Genomic DNA, 12,218 nt, shown 5'->3' on the forward strand with positions numbered 1-12,218 from the left:
GGGCATGAGATATGCCCATTCAAAGTTTGACATTTCAATCGGTTGCTATAGCGCCCCCCTTTGGCCAGTTGATGTAATATTGCTTCATTGGCATCCTCCCATGACCCTCTACCACTGTGCCAAATTTCACATGGATTGACCAAGTCAGTGAGGAGAAAAACATGGAACAGACACACACACACACACACACACACAGGGTTTATCATTATATAGTAAGATTAAAGGAAGAGTCCTGCATTTACTCTTCTGTCATTTCACTCATGCCCTCCAAAATAAAATACTGTGATAACTGTAGTATTACAGTCTTCTCAAATAGAATAAAGTTTTCACAAATCTGAAACTGTGTTTGAAATAATATCCAGTCTCTCTGGGATAATCTAGTCCAGGTTTGACAAGTGGTTTTCATGACAGACTTGGCCCAATGTGGTCTAAATATGAAAAACACAGTGAAATACCGCTTTATTTCATTTTTATCAACCTCTCTGGGAAAATCTAGTCCATGTTTGACCTGTCAAAGTAGAATGGATTTTGATCTGGACCTGGTCTGATGTGTTCTACATGTGAAAAATGCAGTGAAATGTCCCTTTCTCAAACAGAATAAAGATTTCACAAATAAAGTGTTTTTAAAAACCTTTAGTTTCTCCGGGACAATCTAGTCCATGTTTGACCTGTCTAATTATAGTGGTTTTTGATCTGAACCTGGTCTAAACATGTGAGAAACCCAGTGAAATGTCCCCGTTTTGCATTTTCACAATCTAAAACTGTGTTTTAAATAATATTTAGCCTCTCTGGAACAATCTAGTTCATGTGTGACCTGTCACAGTACAGTGTTTTTTGATCTGGACCTGGTCTAAACATGTGAGAAACACAGTGAAATATCTGTTTTTTGCATTTTCACAAAAAGAATAAAGGTTCCACAAATCTTAAAGTGGGTTTCAGTAGCACTGAGGCTTTACCTGAAATGTCTAGCATGCTTTCACAACAATAAAAAAGTACAAAAAGCTGAGGATCAGTTGTTTAGCAGTTTCCCCTTAACTCTCCCCTTAACTGCCGAATCTGAAGCCACGAATCAGAAGCTAACTTCAGTGTCGTCGTTAGCAGCAGTCAAAATATAACTTTATGTTCATAAGATAGAGACTGAAGCTGACAAGAGTTAAATTATTAAAAGATGAATGAATATTAGACTCACATTAGTTCGCTAGGTGCTCATGTCTATCTTGCTGCCGTCAAACTGAACTGATGAAGTTCTAACTTTAAAACTCTAAAGTAACGGTAACGTTCGTCGATCAGTCGAGCACTGTTGCTAGGCGACTGACAGGAAATGGACATGTACTTTGTTGCTTCCGGCAACATTAACAGTTTTTCACTATAAGTAGGAGACAAAATAAAACTCTTTGTTTGCTGTAGCATCAGAAACACAGGTGGGATTAATGTCACTAATGAAGCTGTGTTCCGTGTATGTGTCCCAGTGAGGCAGCACGAGACACGAATACAGGTAAATGGAATGCAGCCACCCTTAATTATTAATTAGTCTAATCTAAACCATGGCAACACCTGTGCTGCTGAAAGTCTGTCAGAGGACTCCAGAGACCTGTGTCTTTAATCTGGCTTTTAAGTGTATCTTGGAATAATCTATTTAAGGTTTAATCACTGTTTTTCACACTTTTATCATCCATGGTATTTATTTGTTTTCTTCTATATTGACTTTTTGTTTATCATGTGAGCTGTTTCAGCTTTTTCACTTAAGTCCTGCCTTCTCTATATCACTGTTTTTATTGTGTTGCATAATGTACTACAGCCTCTTACGCACCTTTTACTTCTTTAGTCTTGTAAACCTGTGTTGAGGCAGATTCTAACCTGCTGCAGCCAGAAAGCACTTTGATAGTATGTTGTTTTTTAATGTGTTTGCCTATATAATTAAGTGACTTAACTTTTATGTATTGATTTTTAAATGTATGTTACATCACAGGCGCCTTAATATATCCAGTGGACGCAATAAGGAGAGGTCATCAGGTGGGACCCAACCTTCATTGAGTGTTTCGACCTTTAACAACATGCTCTCAGGCGGTGGGACAGCAGTGGTCAGGTCACTGCGCCCTCTCCCACAGGCTTCCAGAGGGTTAGACAGTTAGTCTCAGTGTGCATCCACCTGTTTGAATAGGTGGGCTTTGAGAGGGAATTTGAAAGATGTTATGCTGTCAGACTGTCGAGTGTGTGGGGGTAGGGAGATCCAGGGAGCGGGAGGCGGTGCACTCCTGGAGAAGGTCAGGTAGGTAAGTAGTTGGGTTGGTAGTTGCATGAGAATAAGGGTGATGTGGTCAGATGATTTGGTGCAGGTGGTGATCCCGGCAGCAGAGTTTTGAATCATGTGAAGGCTTTTAATAAGTTTGGTGGGAAGAGAGAATACTGCGTTACAGTAGTCAATATGGGATGTGACAAATGTACGGGCCAAGACTTCAGTGCTGGACTGGGACAGTGATGGGCAGAGTCTGGAAATGTTGCAGAGGTGGAAGGAAGCGGTCCAGGTAATGATTTTTATGTGGGGTTCAAATGAAAGAGTGCTGCCAGAATGACACCAAGACTCTTGACGTGGCTGGAGAAAGGTACAGGGAAGTTATCCCCAACATTCAGACTGCGGTTTTCCTCTTTTGCCCTCTTATTCCGACTTTTATCATCAGATTCCGACTTTTATCATCAGATTCCACACTGATTGAGCTGGGAATCCTCTGCATCCCACTTCCAGAACAGCCATGTTGTGCATCCTTTGTCCGGACAATCCTCGACCAACTGTTGGTACTTGGCTTTTTTTCCTCTCAACCGCTTCCTCATGGGACTGTTAGCTCTACCAGGATTACTTGACTTCCATCCTGAGACCATATCATGATGTCTGGTCTCAGAGTTGTGGACAGTATTTCTTCTGGGATCAGCCTTCATTTCCCATCTCTGGGTGGACTGCAGCAGATTTTATTTTGCTTCGCCCTGGTCACCAGGCTCCTGACCCTCTTTTACAAAGCTGATGATGCTCTGCAGTGTCTTTGTTTTGGCTTGGTGTTTCCGTCTTCTTTCTTGCTCCAAGATGTCAGCAGGTGTTGTCAGTACCTTGTCATGGTGCCACCTGTATCTCCCCTGGGTCAGAGCTGTTTTGCACCTCGATAAGATGTGTATCATGGATCCTTTCGCTCCACACAACCTACACAGGGGGTCCTCCGCCACATTTCAGTCAACATGATTGTCTCCTTAGGAAGTTCCCTCCTTGTCCAGACACCTTGCGTTACGAGCTCAATATCTTCAGCTCCTCTCTCCTCCTCCTCAAGACTCGTCCTGGATCAAGGCTCTCTTTTCCAGAGGAGTGGACTTTGACCATTGTTGTTGTTCCTGTGCCTCGTCATCTGAGGCAGAGGTCAGCGATGATGTCCCTAGTTTTTAAATGAACATGATATTGTTGTAGTCTTGCAAATTATTTATTGTGTTATTTTTCCACGTGCATTGTTTTAATCTTGCATTGTGGGGCACTTTGCATGTTTGTATGAGAGGTGCCGTATAAATAAAGTTGTGCTTGTCTGTCTGTCTGAAACGTCACAGCAGAAGGAGCACAGGTGTAATTAATGACACCAGTAATGGCTGCATTCCATTTAGGTTAAAAGTGACTGTTTATCTCTTAAGTGTTTCACAGGGTGGGGAAGTATTATTTGGTGTGTTACCACATTTGATTTTGTGTGATAAGTTAATACCTACCTCAAAACTTGGTAATTCACTCGCCTATAAAACTGCTGTCTCCAGACCTGTCATAACATTATCACAAAGTTCCTCACATATTCAAGAGGCATGAGTGACGAGTTGATTGAAAGACTTTGAAACATTGAGAAAACCGAAAGAAAAAACACATGCACACATAAAACCCCTTAGTATTCTGGTCCAGTCAAGGCCAGCTAACTAGCTGTGGAGAGACAGGAGAAAGGCAGCGACGTGACGACAGGCTGGACGAACAAATGAAACAGAGGAAGAGGAGTAAACAGCAGAAGAGAGGAGAAGAGATTGAGATTCCCAAAGAAGAACTCCTCTTGGACACTTCTTGCCAACAACATAAACAGACTTTGAAGCCATTCATCACAGAACAGAAGCTTCAAACCTCTCAGTCATGACAAAGAAAAACTTTCATCATCTTTGCCTAAACACAAAGAGATAATAAATCAGTATGTGCACTGATACGCTGACTCTCACCAGCTGTTGAAGATAAAGCAAGCCGTCCCTGCATTAATAAAAAAACAAAACAAAAAAACAGTGCAAAACAAAACAGTTTGAAATTAGAGGATTTAAGGCAGCAGTTGAGGATGTGCAGTATTTACATTTGTGTTTATAATCACCTGAAATCCCTGCCTGCCTTTGTAAAAGTGCTTTCTCATATTTTGTAAATTACCTAAAATGACCTCTGAGGTGCTGCTGTCATTTCAGTCGACATCTCGATTGTATGTTCAGCACTGTGTTGACAAATAATGATCGACTGCTGCAGAGGATCCTTCAGTTACACCTGTCAGAGCTCAGTGACGGCCGGCAGCACAATGAAACTCCACAATAAGTTTGATTAAACACCTCAGCACACAGCTGATAATGGAGCAACAGAATCATATTCAAAGGAATTATATGAAACATTTAAGCCTGTAAACACAAGCAAATCATGTCTCATTATTTATCAAAATACTGAGCTCCAAGTGTCTTTTCAACACTACAGACAGTCCGGCAGCAGGGACACAGACGTCACTAAGGCAAAACAAGGGCATACGTTTATTAAACTTTTAAGAAATAAACAAACCTATGAGGAAGAGATTTGATTGTGAGCAATAAGACTGAACACGATCAAGCTACTTACAGAGAAGTGTTAAGAGTCCCTTTAAGAGCAACTCTACGTGATCATATACTCCGAGCAGAGAATCAGAGACAGAGATTTTTCCCCTTACAAAATCCTCTTATTTTACTTAATGTGGTTTATGTGATATGTAAAAAAACAACCAAAAAAAAAAAAAACAACCATGTTTTAATTTTGGGTAATGTTCTTGATATCAAATGGATAATATAGATACGGGGCAAAATAATAAAGCTAATAAATAAATTTAAAAATAAAAAATAAATGCAAAATTGAATAAAATTGAAAAAATATTTAAAACATTAATAAAGGAAAACTAAATAGGAAAGTAAATGGGTAAAAACAATAACAGCAAATTAGAATTAATATCAATTTGGCACATTTTATCAAATAATTAATGCATACCTTAATTTTAATATTATTTTTAGTACATCTGATGGCATATTAATTTATTTTAATATCATTTTGAATACATCAAATGACTTTTTTTTTTTTTTTAAGATATTTTTTGGGGCTTTTTTTTTTTTTTAGCCTTTAATGCATAGGACAGACAAACATGAAGGGGGGAGAGAGAGAGAGGGAGAGAGGGATTGACATGCAGCAAAGGGCCACAGGCTGGAGTTGAACCCGGGCCGCTGCGGCAACAGCCCTGCACATGGGGCGCCCCACATAATTTTTTTTTAAATATTATTTTTGGTATATCTAATGGCATATAAATTAATTTAATAAGTAATTTATTTATCTACAATTTGGAGTTATAAAAAAATGGAGTTATATGAAATTGGCAAAAATGGAAACAAACAGAAAATTGAACCAAAGCAGGAAATTAAATGCAGAAGCACATTAGATTAATCATCATATAATGAGGAGAATTCAGTGCAGACTATTAGGTATTTTTGCATAATAGGAAATTTGGTAAAGGGTTTATTGTTTAAGTTTGTGGGTAAAAAGTGACTGATTTTTCTTTTATCTCATTTTATCTTAAACTTAAGGCTAAAATGTGACTGGACACACTGAACAAAGCATGAGTGGAACTTGTCTGTGTGAGAGAATATCTTGTATGAGTCACTGCTGTTTGGATGTAAAGAGAGACCTTGGTGCATGAGGATCCTCTTTGTCCATCTCTTCCACACATTATTTCAGTCAAATAAATATGGTGAGTGTGTTTGATGAAGCATATGGAAATAAGATGGTGGCCACAGTGTAATACCCATTTATACTTCTGCACTCTGTTGATCACAGTATGTGATATGAGTGTGTTTCATGTCAGTTATCTACCGTGCAGAATGATGTTTACCTGAACTCATCACAATGCAACACTGACCTCTAGTCACTGATTCAGGTAATAACACACCCAACAGCAAAGTATCACAGAGAGGTTTCCAATCCTACCATCCTGGACAAGCAGAATATAAACAAGAATCACATTTCTCATTATGTAGAGTTAAAAACTGACATGATCATTGACTGAGAACTATGACTTTGTGGAAGATAATAAAAGTTTCTTAAAATGTGATTTATTACCCGGTCAACATTTACCAAACTGTGACCTTACACAACTCTTAAAGGGACAGTTCACTCCCAAATCAAAACCACATATTTCCCCTCTTACCTGTCGTGCTGTTTATCACTCTCGATAGTTTTGGTGTGAGTTGCCAAGTGTTAGAGATGTCTGCCCTCTCTCCAATGTAATGTAACTAGATGCCACTCTGCGTGGGGTGCTCAACATGCCAAAATACATTTGAAACGCTCAACAGCAATGAGTCTTCCAGAAATTATGACTTAGTTTACTCCACATATTTTTGGTTTTTGAAAATAAGGTGGTGACTTGTGAAAACTTCGCCAAAAAGGAGAAGTTTTCTTGGGTATATAAGAAGCTGCTTTTTGCTACACACACAGCAGTCAGAGCTCTGGAGCGTGACGCAGGTTTATTGATGTTGCAGAATAAACTATCACATTCCAGCTTCAAGTGTTTGTCTTCAGAGTATTTTTGAGATGCCAGTGGGTTCTGACAAAGGTGTTTTTGACAAAGTGCTAACAACAGATCCAGACTCTTTTTTTGGCCCAGGTTGGGGACAAATTGGCACAACACTACCTCCCCTCCCGCTCAACCTATTCAGACTTTCTCGCTCTGTATACTGCAGCACTTGCCGGTGGCCGTCTGACGTGCAGCATACCACCGTGAAAGGTGCCTCTGTGTGTCAGTGTTTGTCGCCAAAATCCACTGACAAAGCGGCAGTATTTCATGAGTTGAGTTGTTGCCCACTTCATCAAAAACACTACTGCCCAGCATGCATCATGCAGCCACGAAGGATGCCTCTGTGCCTCAGTGACTGACGCCGAGTTCCACCGACAAAGCGGAAGTATTTAATGAGCTGAGTTGCTGCCTACTGTGTCAAAAACAACCGCCCAGTGTGTCTCATACCACTGCAAAGGGTGCCTCTTGGACGGGTGCCCCGAGCAGCTGGGGGTTCGGAGATGAACTGGCACCCCTCCAGCTACCAGTCCACGCTCCATACTTGGTCTGTGCAGGGACTTGAACCAGCAACCCTCCAGTTACCAAGCCAAGTCCCTATGGACTGAGCTACTGCCACACCAAATATGCAAAATGTTACTTGGTGACTGACACTGAGATCCACTGACAAAGCAGTGATATGTGATGAGGTGGACATCAGAACAGGCTGGCAACTCACACCAACACAATATAGATCGACAAATGGCACTACAGGTGAGAGGAAAATGTGTATGTTTGATTTTGAGGCAAACTGTCCCTTAAAGTCCTAAAAACTGCTGTAACGGTGACACAGTATGAAACACACAGGAGCTTCTCTTCATGTGAAAGACACTGAAGTATCAATGATATGAAACAAGGCAGGAGTTACAAGAAGGGAAAAGATCTTTTATTATTAAAGTAGAACTTAACTGAACTGATAATCCTCTTAACCATTTACAACACTTTAAACATGTTCATAAACAATACAATCTATTGTAAAACTGTTGACTATATGGCTCCAAAAAGCTGCTGTGGCATGAAAACTATTTTTTTTCTTGTACTTTTTTATTAAGCGACTTCTGTTGACACAGACATCATGTGTGTAAAAACCTCTGGATCATTTGGAAAAACACAAACCCTGACCCTGTAACATTTTCATCCAACAGCAGCGACGTCAACTGGTTTATCACCAGAACAATCTTTAACAAAAGGAAAAGCAAAATCAAAAAACACTCCAAACAGCTGTGGACACAATCCAGGCTCCTCACAGCTTCATGAAATCTGTCGCAGATTGTTTGACGCAGTTTCAAAATAGTTAGAACAGCATGAAGACACCAACATGCCTCGTGTTGGTACGACAAATGTAATATACAGAATAAAGTTCCTTGTGTCAACTGGTTGTGTTGTTAACCCGTAATGATGACACTCACTATGGTCGACTGTTGAGTAATGAGGTAAGCTCGCTGTAAAATAGAAATACTGTGCTAATACAAATATATATTTTCCTCCTTGTGTCTGAAACCTTGTAGCAGCTGATAATTAATTAATTGCTGGAAAATGACACAAACAAAATGTTAATTTAAATGTATGAAAATGAACACCTGCTCACCTTCACGGTGTTTATTCAATAATGATTTAATTCAAACTTTGATAACACATTTGACGTAACCATCGTTGCATAATGTAAATAACTTATGACATGTCTGACTGTATTTCCATCCCATTTGGAGCTCGCCAACATTATCAGCTGCTACAAATGTCCATCCGACAGCCATGACATGTATATAACACTGGCTCTAACACTGATATTATTATTATTAGTAGTAGTATTTTCCCAAAAAGTAATGTTGCTGTTCACACACTGTTGACGCAGTAACTCACTGAGAGCTCTGCTGGTTTTTGGTCTCAGAAAATTGAGACTTTAAAGGAACACTTCACTCACAAAATGTCCATTTGTATGTTGATTACTTACTGCGTGTTACCTTAAATTCATGAAGACAACGTTGGTTTTCTCACATGCGTCCACACTGAACAGAGAATCCCAAAAAGGCAAATATTCTTCATGAACTCAAGTAGTCAGGGTCCACGTTAAACAACAAAAAAACTATATCTAAACATCCCAGGGACGCAATTTGTCCATGCCTGTGAAAATGCATGTGTTTGGGAAGTACTGAGAACACGACAGGATAAATGAACCTTGGAATAAACCGCAGGAGTTGTGCGAGAGTTCGTAAACAGGTGTTTTAATATAGTTTTGCTGTAAATGTGGTCCCCATTCACTTCAACTCATGAAGACTGTTTGCAGTTTTTGGATTCTCCGTTCACCATGGAGGCATGTTAGGAAAAAAGTCTCCAAGGATGCAAGGTAGCACAGTGAGTACTTGGCATACAAATGGAATTTTGCAGTTTAAGTATTCTTTTAAAAACATTCAGATTTTTCCAAAAAAAGCACACCAGTACTTTGAAGGGCAACTCTGGTATTTTTCAACCTGGACCCCATCTTCTCAACAACAGTTTTTGAAACTGGTCCAGTTTGGTGAGACTGCAGCAGGCAGATGTGTAAACAGGCTGGAATGTTACCACTTGGGGCAATTGTGCATCGTCAATTAACGTCCAATAAATGTTTGTTTTTGCAACTGACAACTGACAACATAATGAAATGAATCACTACAGAGATAGACCTTATTGTTAAAGAGAACCAAAAAAAGCCTCAAAATCGCCACTGCTAAAGCAACCAGACTCCATTTTAATAAACAGTAATTTTACTTCATTCAAAGTCCTCAAAGACAAAATAAAAATCACAAAAGCCGCCTCGGCTCGCCTTTCCACTGTTCCAACAATGACCAACTCTGGTTTGAATTAAACCCTTTATTCACCCTGTTAGATGTGACAATATGTTGCCTCTACACACACTAAAATTACTGTTTGTCTGATTCAAATGGCGTCTGGTGGGTTTGGCGTTGGCAATTTCGGGGCTGTTTTGGGCCAAACGAAACAGACCTCACTCTTTCCAACAAAGGTCTTTCTGTAAGGATACTTTCTATAATGTGAGACACTTATAATAATAATCTGAGCCTGTCTGTGGCAAAAACAAGCTCTTTTGGAGGACATACAATAAGAGTGCACAATTGCCCCAAGTGATTACATTGCAGCCTGTTTCGCTGCTGCCAGCTGCAGCCCTCTCACGCAATACTGGACCACTTTCAAAGACTTCTGTTCCCACTAGTCACTTAGACGCAAACATCAGGGAAAACAGGGTCTAGATTGAAAAACACCAAACTTACCCTTTAAAGGATTTTTTTATACAACCGCTTAGTGCTGCTGGTTTACCAAACAAAAGGAAACCTGAGGGTCACAGGGGCTACAAACATTTCTCCCAACACATAAAAGCTATCAACCCCTATAAAATTGAAATAAATTAAATTAAAAAAAAAAAAAAGTCAAAATAAATTAAACAAAACTATATGTCTCTGCCACGTCTGGGTCATCATTGACTTTATGGCGAAATTATATACAGCGTCAAAGGACAAAATGGCTCATAGTGATGCATGCATCAGCGCCTTCTGCAAAAATCTGATCTGGATGTTAAAAAAAGAAGTACAGAAGTTTGGACACTTTTTTTAAGTGGGGTTATATAAGTTACTTAGCATAGTGTATTACCTACAGTAGATGGTAGAGGAAATTGAAGCTGTTACTGTCGGCTTCTCCTAACTGGGAGCATGCCGGCTGACATCTATAATAGGTAATACACCAAATACCTCAATCTGACCCATCCCATTAACAAACTGCTGATCTCAGCCCACAGACACAGTGGAAACCTCTACTGATTGATGAAGAGTTGGGCATTTTGATTCCTCACAAGACACAAAAGTTGGTGTTTTTATTCGGTGCATGGAAACAAAGATATTTCTAATATGTGCGAGCAAAATGGGAGCATTTCTGTGATGATCCAGCAGGCTGAAGGAGCAAGATCTACGGCTAGCTTTTATTCACTCTATCTTTACATCTTTACATAACATTCTTAGGACTTGTTCATGTTTTTATTGCTGTAAAATGAGGAATGGTGAATGAGCCTGTGATTCCACATTGGTCGCTGCCTTTATGTGAATATTTGGCTTTTAGCTGCGATTGTTTGGGAAGAAAACAAATACGTAGGGAGGATTGATGCAGTGTGGAAATAAATGAACTACACTAACCATTCTCTACGGAAGTAAGGAGACCAGGTTTTACCAGAATGTTTGGCCAGTGGCTAAAACACTGATGTAGTTTTTCTTTTTTAATATCAATTTAATTTAAATTTATGGCTTCAAGTGCTGTGAAAATTTTGATTAAACTTAAATTATCCATCCACAGAAAAAAATGGGGGAAAAAACTATAAAAACTCCTTCACATAAGTTTCCATTAGTTGGTCAGTGAGTGCAAGAGCAACACCAGAGGCAGCGAGTCAGGTAAAACACCATAAATACTTTTCATTCACAAATACTCTCTCCTACTGAAGCAAAGCAGAAAGCAAGGTCCAGTGAAAAGTCAGTGTTTTCATCTGAGCCCCATGGGGGGAAAATTTATTCGTCATGACTGTCGTGTCTCTAAACTGCAGAACGCAGAGAGAGAATGTCACAGGTTTTCTGGACATTGATGTGCATATCAGTGTATTCACAGTCAACTTGCCTTTTTGAACGAGAAATGATGATTTAAAAAGGGAAAAAAAGGCCTTGTTGAGGTTCATGTTGTCCGCAGAGGAGCGTCCTCACTCAGGTCACGAGGGCCAGTGCTCCCTGAGGACCTGAAGGATCCGACTCTCATCATCTGACGGTCCTGGGGAGACTGCAATATGAGGACACACATTTCCAACAGTGAACATGAAATGAAGGGAAAAAGCTACATAGAGGTATAAGGTTGCAACTACTGATCATTTTTTATTATTTTCTCTATTAATTGTTGGGTCTATAAAATATTAAAGAGGACCTATTATGCTTTTCACTCATTTTCTGTCACATATATATATTACAATGTCTGGTGTTGAAATTAAATGTGACCAAAGTCTCAGATAATAAAACTGACTCTGATTCTGAATTCTCTGTTTCCAACGTTTTTGGTTTGTTTTTTTTACTTTGGCTACAAGCTGACGTCAGATAGTGACAGACTTGTTTGTGGTCATTTGCTCCAGACATGCTACAGCAAGTGTTCAATTATATACACTGCTACATGTAGCTACATGCTAATGTCAAGTTATCTACCTGATTTCAGATCATAATCTTGCTGGAACAGGTCTGGTTGTATTAAAGGGATAGTGCACCCAAAAATGAAAATTCAGCCATTATCTACTCACCCATATGCCGAGGGAGGCTCAGGTGAAGTTTTAGA

At 39.6% G+C, this 12,218-nt stretch overlaps 1 protein-coding gene across 2 annotated transcripts in view; it reads right to left on the reverse strand.

The window, feature by feature from the left end:
* Nucleotides 1-7,739: 7,739 nt before the first annotated feature.
* LOC126385739 (DDB1- and CUL4-associated factor 1-like) overlaps nt 7,740-12,218 on the reverse strand; it is a 31,145-nt gene continuing 26,666 nt past the window's right edge. For both annotated transcript variants that reach the window (XM_050037651.1, XM_050037650.1), the window contains one exon: nt 7,740-11,678. In XM_050037651.1, the coding sequence (XP_049893608.1) occupies nt 11,611-11,678 (68 nt within the window). In that variant the 3' untranslated portion in view covers nt 7,740-11,610. The remainder of the gene's footprint in view (nt 11,679-12,218) is intronic.

This window comes from Epinephelus moara, chromosome 24 (genome assembly GCF_006386435.1).
Source record: "Epinephelus moara isolate mb chromosome 24, YSFRI_EMoa_1.0, whole genome shotgun sequence".
NCBI lineage: Eukaryota > Metazoa > Chordata > Actinopteri > Perciformes > Serranidae > Epinephelus > Epinephelus moara.